Source organism: Mus musculus, chromosome 4 (assembly GCF_000001635.26).
Source record: "Mus musculus strain C57BL/6J chromosome 4, GRCm38.p6 C57BL/6J".
NCBI lineage: Eukaryota > Metazoa > Chordata > Mammalia > Rodentia > Muridae > Mus > Mus musculus.
The window spans coordinates 43,763,806-43,782,966 of NC_000070.6; the positions used below are offsets into that span (position 1 = coordinate 43,763,806).

A 19,161-nucleotide genomic window follows, 5' to 3' on the forward strand; every position below is an offset into this window, starting at 1 on the left:
TCTGTGAGTTCAAAGCTAGACTGGTTTACATTCTAGAATATCCAGGGCTACATAGTGAGACCCACCTTAAGGTGGAAGGAAGGGAGGAAGGGAGGGAGGGAAGGGGAAGAGAGAGAGAGAGAGAGAAAGAGAGAGAGGGAGAGGGAGAGGGAGAGGGAGAGGGAGAGGGAGAGGGAGAGGGAGAGGGAGAGGGAGAGGGAGAGGGAGAGGGAGAGGGAGAGGGAGAGGGAGAACATTCTAAAACTGACCCGGGTGTTACATGTCCATAATAATAACACTCTGGGGGTGTCAGCAGAAGGATCAGGGCTTTGAAGTATCCTTAACTAGTTTTGGGTTACAATGAGTCCTATCTCTAAACTCTGTGTGTGTGTGTGTGTGTGTACATATGCTTATTGTAGGCAATTCATTCTTACAACACTTCAGAGGATTTAAATATAATTTTAATAAAAATTTTAATATATATTCTTACAACTGGATTTACTTTCTAAATTTTCTCTTTGTGTGTGTCTTCTTCTGATATTCTCAGAATTTAACATATCCCCCATCAGCATCTCAGACCCTCTTATCCATCTTGTGTCTACTGTTATAGGCAGGGACTATTCTCACTCCCTTTTGCAGATCATGAGGCACTTAGCAGCAATACAATTACATCATTGGTAGCATCCCTGGTTCTGCTGTGCTATCTGCCAAGCACTTGTTTATAGTAGCTGATCGACTTATGTAGCTACTTATAGTAGCCTAGGTGCGGGTGATTCCAACGACTGTGGCCTCCATAGGACCATAGGTTTGGTCCCCAGTTAGTGGAACTGTTTGGGAAGGATTAGGAGGTGTGTCCTTGTTGGAGGAGGTGTGTCACCGATATCTGAGTTTTGAGCTTTGAGGTTTCAGAAAGCCTGCCCACCCTTGCTCTGTGTCTTCCTGCTGCCTGTGGATCAGGACCTAAGCTCTCAGCTACTACTCCAGCACCATGTCTGCCTGCTGCCACACTCCCTGCCATGACACTCATGGACTCACTCTCTGAAACTGTAAGCAAACCTCCAATTAAACGCTTCCTTTTATAAGTTGCCTTGGTTGTGGTGTTTCATCATGGTAACAGAACAGCAACTATGACACTGGGTAATGGTATATGTGGAGAAATGAACCGAGAGGGATCAAGCTAACTGCTCATGCCCCTCAGTGAGAAGTTGCTTTTCAGTGTCGGTAGTGCTGAATCGCGGTACCCACGGCGGTTACCGGCTTTTACCTTCTTGGACATTCACAGTGGACTCTTATCAAAAGGTGCTGAGAATTTCTGAAAAAGAACTTGTAGAAGTGTCACTGAAAAGCACTCAGACATACTCAGTCACAACCCATTCTTCTCTCCTCCCTCCTTCTCCTGTCCTCCCTCTATCCTTCTCTCCATCCCTCGTCCCTTTTCCTTTTTCTCTCTCTGCCCCCTTCCTCTTGCTCATTCACCAATCTTTTTTCAGAATATATGTATTTATTGGAATACAGACAATGTCAAATCCAAATTCTATATTCTCTTTTTATTTTCTTGCATGTATATGTGTGTGTGGTGTACATGCATGTGCATGTGTGTACATCTGTGCATCCATGTGTGTGAGTCCAGAAGTTGACACTGGGAGTCTTCTTCAACTGCCCCCTCCCCCTGCATCTTCCTCACCATCTTCCTCTTGAGTCAGGATCTCTCACTCAAACCTAGAGCACACCGATTTACTAGGGACCCTCTGTCTCCTAGACCACCACAGCCACCTGACGTCCTGGGGTCCAGGGAATCCAAATTGAAGTCTTCATGTTTGTATGGTGGTTGGTTTTCCCTCTGATCTGCCCACCTCGGCCTCTTGTTGTTTTAAGATAGAGTCCGCAATACCTCTCCTGGGCATATATCCAGAAGATGTCCCAACCGGTAAGAAGGACACATGCTCCACTATGTTCATAGCAGCCTTATTTATAATAGCCAGAAGCTGGAAAGAACCCAGATGTCCCTCAACAGAGGAATGGATACAAAAAATGTATACATTTACACAATGGAGTACTACTCAGCTATTAAAAAGAATGAATTCACGAAATTCCTAGGCAAATGGTTGGACCTGGAGGGCATCATCCTGAGTGAGGTAACCCAATCACAAAAGAACTCAAATGAAATGTACTCACTGATAAGTGGATATTAACCCAGAAACTTAGTATAGCGAGATATAAGGTACAATATGTAAAACATATGAAACTGAAGAAGAACGAAGACCAAAGTGTGGACACTTTGCTCATTCTTAGAATTGGAAACAATCACCCATGGAAGGAGTTACAGAGACAAAGTTTGGAGCTGAGACAAAAGGATGGTCCATCTAGAGACTGCCATATCCAGGGATCCATCCCATAATTAGCCTCCAAGCGATGACACCATTGCATACACTAGCAAGCCTTTGTTGCAAGGACGGTGATATAGCTGTCCCTTGTGAGACTAGGCCGGGGCCTAGCAAACACAGAAGTGGATGGATGCTCACAGTCAACTATTGGATAGATCACAGGGCCCCTAATGGAGGAGCTAGAGAAAGTATCCAAGGAGCTAAAGAGATCTGCAACCCTATCGGAGGAACAACATTATGAACGAACCAGTACCCCAGAGCTCTTGACTCTAGCTGCATATGTATCAAAAGATGACCTAGTCGGCCATCACTGGAAAGAGAGGCCCATTGGTCAGGCAAACGTTATATGCCCCAGTACAGGGGAATGCCAGGGCCAAAAAATGGGAATGGGTGGGTAGGGGAGTGTGTGTGTGTGTGGGGGGGACTTTTGGGATAGCAGTGGAAATGTAATTGAAGAAAATACGTAATAAAAAAGAAAAAAAATAACATATTTTTAAAAATAATATAATCATTTGTGCAGTTTTCTACTGGATTATCATAATTAGATATTTATTTGAGATGTAAAGAAATAAAATATATATAAAAAAAAGATAGAGTCCCACTATGAGCCCAGGCTGGCTCCAGATTGCAATCCTCCTGCCTCAGCCTCCAGAGTACAGGGATTACAGGTGTGCACTACCACACTTGGCTTAACCTTAATTTATTAGTATGTTCCATAAGCTGCCATAAATTGTCAAAGAGTAGCTTAGTTTGGCCGTGTTAAAATGACATTAAGTTGTTAGACTATCTTTACCCAGAAGACCTCTGGGTAGAGAGTTCTCTCTGTCTCTTCTTAGATCTTCAGGAAAATAAGACCTGGCAGGTGAGAGTCCTAGGGGAATTTCTGTGTCCTCTGGTTCTTCTCGTTCCTTGTGTGAGTAGGGATGAGCCTGTGGCTAGGAGAGCCATCTCACTCCCCCTAATAGGTTTATAGCTTAAGAACAATGGGGGCCACACAGATCTCTCTAATGGCTGCTGTCTAAATGGCTTTAGTGTAGATTTAGAATATCTTTAGTGAATTAAATTAGGGTATTTTTTTTAAGTCTGACACCCGATTAAGTTGTTAAACATCTAAGACTCAGAAGATTACCTTTGAAAAGTTAAACATTGACTTAAGGGTGAGAAATAATTCTGACTGGCCTGTCTTGGCGTTTGAATGGCAGATGGTGTGATCTTTTCTGTTCTGTGGGTGACAGTCATAGCATACCTTGCCACCATCACTGGGAGAAATATTTCCTAAATATAAAGGCCCTCACTGTTGTCCTGAGGTTCAGCATGGGGGTCACCACCCCATAGAAGAGGGAGATGAGTTTGTCTGCAAGGTCCTGCTTGTCTGCCCCCAGTGGGTCCTTGGACTTGGGCTTCCCGTACATAAACAGGATGGTCCCATAAAAAATGATCACCATGGTGAGGTGGGCAGAGCAGGTGGAGAAGGCCTTCTTCCTCCCCTCGGCAGAGGGGATCCCCAGGATGGTGGAGAGTATGAAGATGTAGGAGATAAAGATGAACAGGACTGGAACTCCCAGCTCTCCCCAATGCTGATCACATTGATGGAGATGTCGGCACGGGCTGATGTCCGGGTCTTACAGATGCAGTAGTTAGTTGATAATGGATAAGTGGCGCCAGTAGCCTAGAGCTCAGCAGACCTGAGCACACAGGCAGCTCTGCTCATTAATTACCTTCAGTTGTCTGACAGCGAGGGAGTGAACAAATGTCACATGCATAGGAGGACACTGTTCCTGCCACATGCAGGAAAGGGTCACCAGCACAAGACAAACCAAGAAAGATGCCTTCCCCCGGGGATCCTGCTAAAGCAAAGGCATACAACACTCATTTAATCTGGGATCTCTTTGACCTTTCAGAGAAGAAAGGCCCCTAAGCAGAGCCGGTTGCTAGAACTAGCATGTTTGCAGTCTTTTCATTTTGACTACAAACAGGAGGAACTCCACACACATGAAGTCTAGCTGGCAGCTTAAATCTAAGGATTATTGGGCTGGAGGGGTGGCTCAGTGGTTAAGAGAGCTTGCTGTTATTGCAGAGATAGGAGTTCAGCTCCTAGCTCCTTCCTTGGGTGGCTCACAACCACCTGGAACTCCAGTTCTAGGGGGGTGGGGTTCTGAAATGAGGAACACTTTGTTACAAAAACAAGAATTTATCTCTGTATTGTCCTCTCGACTTTTCCACAGAGTACTATAGGCTTTCATTTGGTAAAGAAGGCCCTTTACTTCCAGGTAAATGCTCACAGTATCCATTCCTATATCCTTGTAGGCTTTTTTGTTATTTTCTAGTTGTTAACAGAGTCTTGCTAAGTAGCCCAGGCTGACCTTGACTTTAACCTTGCTGTGTTCCTTCCGTCTCTGTCTCCTGAGTGCTGGAATTACAGGACTGTGTCCCACACCTAAATTCCGCCACTCTTCCTATAGACTGACCTTAAGTCATCGCCTCTTTATTCCTCGAATTCTCTTTCTGTTTGTCTGTCTGTCTGTGTCTCTGTCTGTCTGTCTGTCTCTCTGTGTGTGCATGTTTATCTGTCTCTGTCTGTCTCTGTCTCTGAGTGTGTCCACGTGTGTGCACACACCTCTCTTGTAGAACAATTATTTGGTTGTTAGTTCCTTCCTGTTTGGGTTGATGTCAATATTCTGATTATCTCAGTTTACACATTATTTTAGTGACTCATAATGGATGCTCACTGCCATCTAGGGACAAAACTAGGAATGAGTAAAAGGCTTGAAAGAGGAAAAAGAATGAGTATGTTAACTGGGCATTGGTTTTTGTCAGAACTTCCTCACTCTCCTTCATGCACTGAGGAAACAAACGGCTCAATGACTTCTGGCAAGGATCTTGATATAGGACCAGAGACTGGTTATGAACACACAGGAAGAGAGCAATGCAGGAGACATTTATTAAGCATTTGCATTAGACATGGGAAAAGGTAAATATTACCAGATACTGAGCTATATGGTATATCAAAGTACAACTTAATGTAAAAATAGAGACAGGTAGAGGCAGGAGGATCCTGAGTCTGAGGCTAGCCTCAGCTTCACACTGAGACCCTGTTCCCTAGGAAGGAGGAAGGGAAGGAGGGAGGGAGAGGAGAGTGGCTACTCATGAACTATGGCTGAATGTTTGTAGAGAACCTGAGGAGCCAGTGAAGGGAAGACCCGACTTACAGCTTCTCCCTGGCCATTATTTCTTGGCCTGTGAGGTGAGTATCCATGAGCAAGTGTGAGACCGGGGGCTGGAGAGACAACTCAGTGGTTAACAGCACTTACTGTTCTTGTAGAGCACCCGCTTCAGTCAGCACCCACAGGGCAGTCATAGCCACCTGTGACTCCTGTAACTTCTGGGGGACCTGGTGCCCTCTGCTGGCCTCTATAGATAACTGCATTCATAGGGTACACATAAACTCACACAGAAACACATCAATAATTTTTAAGTCTTTAAAAACAATGTATAAGATCCAGAGTGTTCAATGAAATGACCATGAAAATTTGAGGAATTTCTTCTAGAATGAGGTAGGAGAATTACCTATTCATACAGAGCTCTTCTGAGCATTGAGATTTATTGTATAATCTTTAATAAAGATTATACAGGAGGGTCAGCCAGGTGGCTCACCAGGTAAGGGCACTGACCTCCAAACTTGTGTCTGATCCCTGGAACCCACGTGATGGAAAGTGAGATCCAACTCCCAGAAACTGTCCTCAGACCTCCATGCACATACTATTCTGTGCACCCCAATCAATAAATAGATAAATGTGATTTTAAAAAAAAACCACACAGCTTTTTAAGAGAAAAAAAAAAGATTATACAGGGAGACAAAGACCATGAAGGTCCATGCACCATCACCACTTGAAGTGTTTCTGGCCCACCAGGTTTGTCACAGCGGCCTTCACATCCTTGTTCCTCAGGCTGTAGATGATGGGGTTCAGCATGGGGGTCACCACTCCATAGAAGAGGGAGATGAGCTTGTCTGCAAGGTCCTGTTTGTCTGCCCCCAATGGGTCCTTGGATTTGGGCTTCCCGTACATGAACAGGATGGTCCCATAGAAGACAAGTACCACGGTGAGGTGGGCAGAGCAGGTGGAGAAGGCCTTCTTCCTCCCCTCGGCAGAGGGGATCCTCAGGATGGTGGAGAGTATGAAGATGTAGGAGACAAAGATGAAGAGGACAGGGACCCCCAAAAACATTGCATTAGCCACTGCCATGCTGATGACATTGATGGAGATGTCAGCACAGGCCAGTTTCAGGACTGCCAGGATCTCACATGTAAAGTGATTGATGACATTGTCCCCACAGAAGGGCAGTGTCATTGCTAAAGATATCTGCACTGTGGCAGTGATGCTTCCAGATACCCAGGAGCCGGCGGCCATGGGCACATAGGCAGCCTTGCTCATGACCACAGGATATCTAAGGGGGTTGCAGATGGCCACATAACGATCAAACGCCATCATGCCCAGGAGCACACACTCTGTGGCTCCCATGGCGAAGGAGAGAAACATCTGCACGGCACAGCCCGAGAAGGAGATGGTCTTCCTGGGGGTCAGGAAGCTGTCCAGAATGAGGGGGACGGAGGAGGTGGTGTAGCAGATGTCCAGGAAGGAGAGGTTCCCCAGGAAGAAGTACATGGGCGTGTGCAGGTGGGAGTCGAGGATGCTCACCAGGATGAGGACGACATTGCCCAGCAGGATCACCAGGTACATCAGCAGGATGAGCACGAAGAAGGTTTTCTCCAGCTTTGGGTGGGCGGAGAGACCCAGGAGGATGAAGCTGGACACAGGGGTGGTCTTGTTGGATCTCTCCATGTTTCCTCCTATGTTTCAGAAACTCAGAAGGTCACTTTCAGGCTTCTCTGATGCCTATAACGCCAAGGGAACCTGTGAGAAAGAACTCCTTGAGGAGCAATTGGCTCAGAGCTCTGATGATCTGTGGAAATCAGTCGTCCATATTGTTCTGAGTCAAAGGCAGGGACCCTGAACGAACAACACCTGCTTGGTGGTATCTAACCCTTGCAGAGATGTTTGAAATGTCACCTGAGTAAATTTAATTTTGTTCATCACATTTAAAACAGGTATCACACATTTAGCCGAGGTTGGGCCACTTGTGGGCAGTTTATTTGACTCAGCTGTGGCAAGGAATATTATATTTTACTTGAAAATTTCACCCAGGAATCCTCTGTTTGGTTGAAAACCCTGCTACTGTTTGTCCTCGATTCCTGTGCATCCCCCATGTGAGTAATTCTGTGGGCTGCCTTCTTCTTCTTTCCTTATGCGACTTCATGATGTACATGGTCCTGGGCCACTTGCTTGTCCATTAGTATATTCACACAAATACCAAGTTCTTCTGGAACGTGCATTAAAAGAACTGTCACTAACAATATGTCATTGGCCAGGGTATGGGAATTGCTAAGCCCCTCCTCCTCTGTGGAGACGCTCACCTCAGACCTCATTGTTACTGAGACACTCGTCCACATGAGGAATTCTGGATGCTGTGAATTGCTCTCTTTGGCTTCCGTACACATCCCTGCTCTGCTCTTTCCTCTCACTGTTGTATTCCCCATGGCACTTAACATGAGGAAGGAAGCCAGGAATGTGGCTGGCCCACAAGAGTTTCTTTATTCTTTTAAAAGTGTTCGCTTGGCAATGTCAGTTTGACTCCCCAGGATCTACATGGTAGCAAGAGAAAACTGACTCCCACAATCATCCTCTGACCTCCCTGAGCGTGCCTTGGTGTGCACACGCCCCCACACAAATACAAATGTAACTTTAAAAAGTGTTTCTTAAGGTCTAGGAAGCTAACTCAGTGGTAGAGTGCTTGCCTTTGGGCTTGGGCTACACACACACACACACACACACACACACACACACACACACAGACACACACACACACTGCTATCTTACCTTTTTGATAAGTATGCTGATAAAAATCACTTATTTAAGGTCTAGAAATAACCCTTCAGTCAGAAATAGCTCATCTGGCTTAGGCATCAGCCAAGGAGTGAGACCCTTAGCTCACGTTTTGTTTTCTTGTTTTGCTCTCTGTTTGGATAAATCCACAAAGGACCTTTGGAGACATACACAAAGCCATTTAAACCCCACTTTGCTTTTGGGATTAATCCAGTCCCTGACGTGATTTGAAGTTACAAAACTGAAGTGACAAAGTTAAGAAAGTTCCTGTCCTCCTGGGACCACATCCCCATGATCCAATTATTCTGAAATCCCTCCAGAAATACTTTGTTTCTGCCCGAGTTGTTGACAAGCACTGGAAAAGAAGGGTCATCCTGGCCCTGTTGCAATAGAGGCTGATAAGAACTCTCAGCACATACTAATCTGGGGAGATTGTGAGACCCACACACTGCAAAAGGGAAATCCTTGTGGCTTCAGATGCTTGGCTATTTGCAAATTCAAGAGCTCAGTACTTTACAGAAGCAAGACACCTCAAGGGTTCCTGAGAAATTGCAAGCTCCTGCCACAGTCCAGGCATAAAGGGCATTAGAAGGGCCATAAGTAAATCTGACCATGATTCTTGACACTTGCCGCCAAGGCTGCCAAACCTGATGACCTGGGTTTGAGCCCCAGGACTCACATGGTAGGAGAGAACTGAAGTCCTACAAGCCATCCCCTGATCTTACATGTGCCATACATGTGCAGTGACACAAACCTGGACCTATATACACATTAAATAAACACATGCAATTATAACTTAAGAAGAATAACAAATATATACTGTTTAAGAAAAAAATAAAAATCACATTATGTGTGCCTTACTCAGGATGAAAACTATAAACTAGAATTTTCCAGTACATGATGAAGCCTCCATCCTGCTCTGCCTCCCCACTCCAGGACTTTGGGAACGCCTCATCTCCCTCCTGAAATAGACTTCCTTCTATTTCTTTGAGAGTGATGACTACTGACTTTTGTAGAAGTTACTTCTGGGCAGAGTCCCATGATTCCCTGCCCGCCTGGGAGCCAGCAGCGCCCAGGTAGTATGAAGTGCTCTTTCCCAGTGCCATTAAAGCCCCGTGGTGGTTGATCTTAAGATTATCCAGTTGAATCTGGTCTGGTTAGGTGAGCAACCATATTTACTGAATGGAAAGGATTCTACATGCCAAAGTGCAACCAGGAGGAGCAGAGACTGGCCCTTGGAACCGTCATCAAAGACCACAGACTACCAACAAGAGAACCTGAGTTCTACCAAAAGTCTAAATGAGCTTGGAAGAGGCGTCTTGTCTTGTCTTGCCTTGCCTTGCCTTGCCTGCCTGCCTTCCTCCCTCCCTCCCTCTCTCTCTTTCCTCCTCCACCACCACCTCCTCCTCCTTCCTTTCTTTCTCTCTCTCTCTCTCTCTCTCTCTCTCTCTCTCTCTCTCTCTCTCCCTTTCTCTCTTTTGTCCCTTCTTTATTTCCTAGCCCTCACCACTCTTACTCAGACATCTCACTTATAGATGGGGATTGTTTTAAGCTGTTAACTTAGTGTCATTCGTATTGCAGCCAAGGGAGAGTAATAACACGTTCTTGATTCCTTTCATGGCTCTACCACCTGCAAAAAGATCAACGTAAATGAATTGTTCCATTGAGAAATGAAGTAAGAATTGCAAACTCAGCCTTCTACAAAAAGGGCACACTTGCTTCTGTGTGAGGGAAAACTCACACAGTAAATTCAGGGTTTTGCTAGCCCTTTCTGGGTAAACCAGGCAAGGTTGCAGAGTAACAAGGGACCAGACATGTGGTTGGGAAGAGCAGTAGAGGAGAGGCTCGTTTCATGTTTGCTGCTTCCCAGTGCTCTCTTCGATTCCCTCCTAGAAGTGATGAGGGCAGAGCACTGTGTGGGTAGAGTGGGACCCCAGCAAATCCATCAGTGGGCCAGAACGAGGGGAAGAGCTGAGTGAGCGGCATGCTTACAGTGAGAAGACTGGGGACTGGGCTGTCTGGGGCACTGTACTTCAAGTTGATCACCCCAGACAGCAGGCTCTGTAGAAGGCAGCAGGGTCTGGAGAACAGAGCCCCACAGAGACCTGTTTCTGGACTGCCAAGGCTGGTTTGCCTTTCCTGTGTGTCTGCTTTCAGAGTCCTACACCCTGGGTCATAGACTAGATTCCTGTCTTTTAACTATCTTCCCATTTAGTGCTTTACTCTTTCTTTTCTGGTGGAACACATTCTTGAATAGCTTCTTGAGAAAAGTATATTGAAGACCTTATATGTCTGAACGTATTTTACTCAATCTTTATAAATGGCTGATATTTTGGTGTTGTGTATTAGTCAGGGTTCTCCAGATAAACAGAACCAATGTGTGTGTGTGTGTGTGTGTGTGTGTGTGTGTGTGTGTGTGTGTGTGTGTGTGTGTTTGAAATATGGAACTAGCTCAGGTGATCATCTGATTATGAAGGCTGACAAGTCCCTGCTTGTGCCACGGAGCAGGCTGGACACTGGAGAACAACCTCTGATGCAGTTCACAAAGCTTAGAAAGAACTACCTTGTTTCTAAGAAATGTAGAGCCTCGGAAAGTACAGAATCAGGATTAATAAATGCTTGGTGCTATAATAGGAATCACCAGAGAGTACAGAACACACAATTACACATAGTGCACACTATCTATACCGATATAGATGAGTATGCTACTGGTTAATGTACTTATGCTGTAATGATTACTGTTATTTTAGAAGAGTAGTTTTAATTATAAAAATGTTTGCTATGGATAGTTTGTCAAATTCCAATAGCAGCAGCAGCAGCAGCATCCATCTCATGAAATCATGTCTCCTGGGTACATCATGTTCTCTTGCACATAAAAGTGGACTCTAAGTTGCTCATTAGGGCGTAAGGTTGAAATGGATGCACAACACAAGAAAAAGGAGAATCTGGGCATGCGGACACGAAAGGCTATGCGGACACGAAGGGCCACTGTTTTCTAATCTTAGAGCTAATTAGCAGAGTGAGACTGAAGTAATTAAAATTTACTTTATATATTTATTTGTTTTTATGAATTTATTTACTATTTATATATATTATTAGTTTATATTTATTTACTTTATTCATAGTAACATATTACTATATTATTATTATCATTCCTTTATTTACTTTACATCCCGAGCACAGTTTCACCTCCCTCTTTCTTTCCTGTCCTTCCCCCCCCCTCCTCCCCTCTCCCCATTCACTCCTCCTCTTTTTCTCATTTTGAAAAGGGGTGGCCTCCCATGGATGTCAACCAGCCCTGGCATATCAAGATGCAGTAAGACTAGATGTATGCTCTCCTATTAAGGTGAGATGAGGCAGCTCAGTAAGAGGAAAGGGTCCCAAAGACAGGAAATAGAGTTAGAGACAGTCCCTGCTCAAGAGGAGATGTCTTTACTGATAGAAACACTTTCCCCAGTGCCACTTTAGGCCAAAGCTTTACGTGTTTGAATTTTTAGTATTTCTTGTGCTTGAAGAAAGGATAAAGGACACATGCATTTTTTTTAAAAATTATATGTAAGTACACTGTAGCTGTCTTCATACACTCCAGAAGAGGGAGTCAGATCTCGTTATGGATGGTTGTGAGCCACCATGTGGTTGCTGGGATTTGAACTCCAGACCTTCAGAAGAGCAGTCGGGTGCTCTTACCCACTGAGCCATCTCACCAGCCCGACACACGCATTCTTATATTTTTGATTGTGAGCCCAGCTCTAAATGGCTGAGGTACAGTGGAAAAAAAGAAAACATCTTCAACAAATGGTGCTGGTCAAATTGGATGTCTGCATGTAGAAAAATGCAAATAGATTCACATCTATTACCCTGCATAAATCTCAAGTCCAAGTGGATCAAAGACCTCAACCAAATACAATAAATCTTATAGAATTGAAAGTGGGGGATTGTTTTGAAGTCATGGGTCTAGGAGACAATTTCCTGAACAAAACACCCATAGCTCAGGCACAATTGATAAACGGGACCTCAAGAAACTGAAAAGCTTCTGTAAGGCAAAGGACACTGTCACTAGGACAAAAATGGCAGTCTAGAGAATGGTAAAGATCTTCACCAACCCTGCATTTGACAGAGGGCTAATATCCAAAATATATAAAGAACTTACTTAAGAAGTTAGACACCAACAACTCAAATAACCCAATTTAAAAATGGGGTACAAAGCTAAATAGAATTCTCAGCAGAGCAATCTTTAATGGCCAAGAAACACTTAAAAACATGCTCAGTGTCCTTAGTCATCAGGGAAATGCAAATCAAAATTACTCTGATATTCTCTCTCTCTCTCTCTCTCTCTCTCTCTCTCTCTCTCTCTCTCTCTCTCTCTCCAACTCATTCTGTAGATCAGGCTGGCCTCGAACTCAGAAATCCACTTGCCTCTGCCTCCCAAGTGCTGGGATTAAAGGCATGTGCAACCACTGCCTGGATGAGATTCTCTCTTACAACAGTCAGAATAGCTACGATCAAAAACTCAAGTGACAGCAGATGCTGGTGAGGATGTGGAGCAAGGGGAGCGCTTCTTCAATGCTGGTGGGGTGCAAACTGGTACAACCACTCTGGAAAACATTTTTGGCTGTTTCTCAGAATTTTGGGAATAGTTTTACCTCAAGGCTATACCACTCTGGGGCATATACCCAAAAGATACTCCACCATACCACAAGGACACTTGCTCAATTATGTTCATAGCAGCTTTATTCATAATAGCCAGAAACTATAAACAACTCAGATATTCCTCAACTGAAAAATGGATAAAGAAAATTTGGTTTATTTACACAACAGAATACTACTCAGCTATTCAAAACAAGGACATCATGAAATTTGCAGACGAATGCATGGAACTAGAAAATAACATCCTGAGTGAGGTAACCCAGACCCAAAAGGACATGCATGGTATGTACTCACTGATAAGTTGATACTAGCCATAAAGTATAGGATACCCATTCTACAATCCACAGATCAAAAGAAGCCAAATAACAAGGGGGTCCTAAGGGAGAATGTTTGAATCTTATTCAGAGGGGAAATAAAATAGACATTGGAGATGGATGGAGGGAGGTGACTGGGTGGGGAGGGGATGGAGGGGTGAATGAGACAGAGGGTTCAAGAGAAGGGATGGGGGTTGGGAGGGTGACAGAAACCAGCAGTGGGCAGAGGAAGCATCTCAAGGATGTTCCAGAGACCTGGGATGGGGGAGGCCTCTGAGTGTCTATGTGGGTGATTCTAACTGAGACTCCTATCAGTGAGGAATATGGAGCCCGAAGTGGCCACCTTCTGTAGACAGGCAGGACTCCTAGTGGAGGGATAAGGACAGCAACGCACCCAGAAAATCTTCCACCCAAAATGTGTCCTGTGTACAAGATGTGCAGAGACAAAGATGAGCAAAAATGGAGGGAATGGCCAACCAATGACTGTCCCAACTTGAGAGACCTGTCTCATGGGCAAGAACCAATCTCTAACACTATTAATGACACTCTATTATACTTGCAGACAAGAGCCTAGCATAACTGTCATCTGAGAGACTCCACCCAGGAGCTGATGGAAACAGATGCAGAGATGCATGGCCAAACATTAGTTAGAGCTCAGGGTATCTTATAGAAGAGTTGGAGAAAGGATTGAGGGACCCAAAGGGAATAGGAATGCCTCAGGATGACAAATAGAGCCAACTAACCTGGACCCTTGAGGGCAACTAGAGACTGAACTACCAACCAAAGAGCAAGCATAGGCTGGACCTAAGCCCTTGGCACGTACATAGCAGATGTGCAGCTCGGTCTTCCTGTGAGTCCCTCAACAGCTAGAGTTGGGGAATATCCATGAATCTGTTGCCTGCCTGTGGATTCCTTTTCCCTAACTGGGCCACCTTGTCTGGCCTCAGTGGGAGAGGATGCGCCTAGTCCTGCAGTGACTTGATGTCACTTGATGACAGGGTGGGGTGATACTCAGGGGGCACGTCCTTCTTCTCAGAGGAGAAGGAGAGAGTGGAGGGGGAGGTGCTATGTGGGGGAACAGAAAGGATGGTGGCTGCGATTGAGATGTAAAGAGAATAAGTAGATAAATTATTGAAAAACACACAAATTCCTGAATAAGGCACCAGCTGACCACCCAGGGTCGGTCTATGATATAGCCACTTGTTAGATCAGGCAATGAGAGTGACTTTAGTGTTAGCCATTAACCCTTCATTTGACAGTCACCAAAACCTGGGCAGCTGCTCTCCCTCTGAGCACTACTGGGGCTTCTCAGGTCAGAACTATGTGACTGCTTGTCTGCAGTGGCATCTCCATGGACAACCATGGACACAGTCCACCACAGAGTAACACCACAACTGCTGTGTTGTCATTAAGAACATGAGGTCCTTAGCCCCATTACACTCTTAAGGAGCAGCTGTAATACATGCAGCACATTATTGTGCGGTACATGAATATGTATAGTTAGCTCAAATACAACATTTATGCATGTCATTCCATAATAGTCTAAATAATAAAAATAATTTACTTGTGAATGGTAGGTGTGAGTTATAATTTATAAATGCTGTATATTATCTCTCTATATTATATATTCTATCTGTAATTATGTAATTCTTTCCCTAGCTCTTTCCACCATGACAAGTTCTGACAACCTAAATAGCACCCTAGCATGCTGATTATGATTTCTAAATTACCATCCCTCAGTAAGGGAAACAAAGGGGTCTTAGAGAACATGGTTGTATTCAGGTCTGCAGAGGAAGTGTGACCGTCGAACAGGACACCCAAGCAAGCACCGAGAGCAGGAAAGCCATTGAAGAAGCTACCACAGACCTGCACTGTTTGGAGAGCCATATACCTGTAACTACACTTAAATAAAACCCCTCCATTTCTAGATCCAGTTACCAATTTATGGGAGAGAGAGACACACAGACAACACAGAACTGTCACTATGAAATGCAGACGTGAGAAATTTTATCGTGTCTTTTAGATGGAAACTGTTTTCTTCAAAAAGTTAATAGGGACATGGGGTGGGGCATGAGACCAGAGGGGAGGGAAGGAGAGAAAAGTCAGGGAAGGGAAAGGGGACCGAAGGGCAGAGAAGCGTATAGACTGAGACTAGTCGTCATATGTAACTTCTGCTGCTCATAGTTCAGTTGAACAGACTGAAATAAAGCATGTGTTTTGGAGCAGAGTGTCATGGTGCATGACCATGATTCTAGCACTTTGGAGGCTGAGGCAGGAGGATCAGGTTGAGGCCAGCCTGGGTTGCATGAGACTAACAAAAAATAATGGAGCAAGTGGAATATGTATATATGTGTACATATGTGAATGTATGTGTATATATGTATATATGTGTATATGTGTGCTATACGTGCATATATATGTGTGTATGTGTGTGTGTGTGTGTGTGAGAGAGAGAGAGAGAGAGAGAGAGAGAGAGAGTATTTTGCTTACACTTCCATATAGCTATAGCTATTCATCAGGAAAGTCAGAGCAGGAACTCAAACAAGGCAGGAACCTGGAGGCAGGAGCTGATGCAGAGGCCATGGATGGGTGTTGCTTACTGGCTTGCTCCTCATGGCTTGCTCAGCCTGCTTCCTTATAGACCTCAGGACCACCATCTCCTCTCCAATTGTCTGCCCCTGTCCCCTGCCCCCCAATCAATCACTAAGAAAAACCTCTACAGGCCTGTCTACAGCTGGATCTTATGAGACATTTTCTCAGTTGAGGTTCCCTCCTTTCAGACGACCATAGTTTTGGTCAAGTTGACATAAAGCTAGCCAGCACACCATGGCACTAATAATCTTAGAGTCGAATACTGCAAGATTTATAGATAGATTGTCTGACCACCTGGGATTTGCATCAAAATAGCCCAGGAGAGTGACAAGTAAGGTGGGGACCCAGCTCAGGGGTAGAGTGGTTGCCAGGCGTATGCGAGGTCCTGGGACTGACTCCTCCACTCTTTCCTCACACAGTGGGCATCGGGCTGGCAGAGAAAGAAGCTGTCTTTGGAGTGTGGAGGAGCAGACTGGCTGTGGCAGATCATTGTCAGACCTGGAAGGTGAGTGCCTGGGTTATTTCTCCCACTTTCCTAAAGTTTTAAATCTTACATCAAGGGGGTTGGAGAAGAGAAAGAGTCACCCAAAACGTAGCTCTGTGGTGCAGTCCTGCTTCTACACTGTGAGCTTCTGTTAGCTTACTTGTCGTTGTGACAAAATACCTGTCAGAAACAACCTCAGGAAGAAGGAAATATTATTGCAGCTGCTGTTTCCCCAGTGCTGGGGACTGAGCCTGAGCCTCACCTTAGCTAGCCGGGCAAGCGCTCTAACCACTGAGCTGCACATTTTCATTCCCCACCACAGTGGTTTTCTAAACATGTTCTAACATCCTCTTCAGACCTGCCCTGCTAGGATGGAAACATTGTGACACACCCTAGCTAGTTCCCAGCTCCCTTAATTATAATGGTCACAGTATTGACTTTTGTTTACATTGTAGATAAAGTCTCTGAAATCGGTCTGTGTTTATATATTGTTGGCAGATAGGAGCTGGAGGGATGGTTCAGTGGTTAGAAGTACTTGCTGCTCTTTGTGGAGGACCCAGCACCCGAGGGTGGTGGCTCACAACTGCCTGCAACTCCAGCCCCAGTAGGTCTGACACCTTTTGCTGGCTCTAAAGGCAAGCGCATGCAAGTGTGTGCACACACACACCCCAACACAAAACACACACATACATATACAAACAAACGAAAATGCAGTCACACACATACATACACAGAAACAAAAAAATAAAATAAATTTAAAATACCGTTAGCTTCTGAATAAGAAGTTGGAGTTTATCCAGAGTTGTTGCCCTGTCCTGGTCACAGGGCTCTCACACTGGTTTGGCCCACTTAAAGAAGAGCACACCCCTGGGCTCCTCAAACCATGGATGCAGTTTCAGATATCACAGGATATGTGCTTATTTTCCTCAAATAGACTAGCAATCTGCTTAGAAAGGCAAATTCCAACTTGCATAGTAGAAATTGAGATCCTCGCACCCACCCCAACCCCGCTTTTAGCAGCACGCCATTTCTGTCCTTTGAGTCACGTGCCCAGCAGGTCTTAGATTTCAACATTTTAATTGTGTTCTATTCTCTAGTACATATGAAGTGTCATCTTTAGAAAGCCAAATTTCACATGCAGCTCCACTAGACAACATGTTGTCTCTGAGATCTGTGGATGAGCACAGAACTATGGGAATATCTGTTCTCCAAACAGCACTAGGTGAAGCTTTTCTTAAGGACCACCAGGTTCGTCACAGCAGCCCTCACGTCCTTGTTCCTCAGGCTGTAGATGATGGGGTTCAGCATGGGAGTCAGCACCCCATAGAAGAGGGAGATGAGCTAGTCTGCAAGGTCCTGCTTGTCTGCCCCCAGTGGGTCCTTGGACTTGGGCTTCCCATACATGAACAGGATGGTCCCATAGAAGACAAGTACCACGGTGAGGTGGGCAGAGCAGGTGGAGAAGGCCTTCTTCCTCCCCTCAGCAGAGGGGATCCTCAGGATTGTCACAAGGATGAAGACATAGGAGAAAGAAATAAAGAGAACCGGGACCCCCAGAAAGATTATATTTGTCACCCCCATGCTGATGACATTGATGGAGATGTCAGCACAGGCCAGTTTCAGGACTGCCAGGATCTCACATGTAAAGTGATTGATGACATTGTCCCCACAGAAGGTCAGCTTCATTGCAAGAGATGTTTGAACCACAGAGACAGCAATTCCACCTGACCAGGAGCTGACAGCCATGGGCACATAGGCAGCCTTGTTCATGACCACGGGGTATCTAAGGGGGTTGCAGATGGCCACATAACGATCAAACGCCATCATACTCAGGAGCACACACTCTGTGGCTCCCATGGCGAAGGAGAGAAACATCTGCACGGCACAGCCTGAGAAGGAGATGGTCTTCCTGGGGGTCAGAAAGCTGTCCAGAATGAGGGGGACGGAGGAGGTGGTGTAGCAGATGTCCAGGAAGGAGAGGTTCCCCAGGAAGAAGTACATGGGCGTGTGCAGGTGGGAGTCGAGGATGCTCACCAGGATGAGGATACCGTTGCCCAGCAGGATCACCAGGTACATCAGCAGGATGAGCATGAAGAAGGTTTTCTCCAGCTTTGGGTGGGCGGAGAGGCCCAGGAGGATGAAGCTGGACACAGGGAACGAGGTCTGGTTGTTAATTTCCATGCTGTCTCTTCTGTTAACTGCTTCTGTTAAATGCTTAGGTCTGAGCCCAACATTTTTTGTTTTACAAAGGGCCGGGACATCAGGCCTGCAGCGTCAGTTTGACAGTTTGATCAGAAGATGGTTCTGAAAGCCCCACAGCAGGATTTCTTTGCAAGGAAACAACAGAATCAGTATTGAATATTGTGAGTTAAATACACCAAAGTTACCAATCTGATTTACTGAATGCACCTGATCAATAAACTGACACCCAGAGCATTTCCTGTGTCTGATATGACAGGTCACCTATCACTCAGAGAAGTGACTAAATTTGTTTCATGTTCCCCCTACTTTGTGACAAATGTCACAAAGTTGTGAGTCTTTGCCTTAAAACCTCTCTCCCTTTCTCTCTCTTCCCTTCATTCTCTCCTTCTCTCTTTCTCTCCCTCCCTCCTTCCCTTTCCTTTTTCTTTCCTTTCTGTCTTCATCTTGTTTGTTTGTCTGTTTTGGTTTGTTTTCTGGGTCTTACTCTTAGTCAGGCTAAACTGGGCTACCCTCAAACTCATGACAATCCTTCTACCTCAGCCTCCTGAGTGCTGGGATTACAGGTGTGAGCCACCACAACTGCCCAAATAATTGTTTTGTTCCAGACCTACCAGCCT

General features: G+C 45.2%; 1 protein-coding gene and 2 pseudogenes across 2 annotated transcripts; all 3 read right to left on the reverse strand.

Annotated features, from left to right (window-relative positions):
• Olfr269-ps1 (olfactory receptor 269, pseudogene 1) lies at positions 3,620–4,392 on the reverse strand (annotated as a pseudogene).
• Olfr159 (olfactory receptor 159) lies at positions 6,245–7,204 on the reverse strand. The gene has a single exon (NM_019476.1). The coding sequence runs from the start codon at positions 7,202–7,204 to the stop codon at positions 6,245–6,247; it is 960 nt and encodes a 319-aa protein (NP_062349.1).
• Positions 7,205–17,559: 10,355 nt separating this feature from the next.
• Olfr29-ps1 (olfactory receptor 29, pseudogene 1) lies at positions 17,560–18,522 on the reverse strand (annotated as a pseudogene). Its single transcript, NR_033638.1, has one exon. The product of NR_033638.1 is annotated as an olfactory receptor 29, pseudogene 1 (transcript).
• Between the last annotated feature and the right edge of the window lie 639 nt (positions 18,523–19,161).

Bases quoted from the DNA above. Each gene is read 5' to 3' on its own strand.
- Olfr159 (NM_019476.1), bottom strand. From the start codon at position 7,204: ATGGAGAGATCCAACAAGACCACCCCTGTGTCCAGCTTCATCCTCCTG.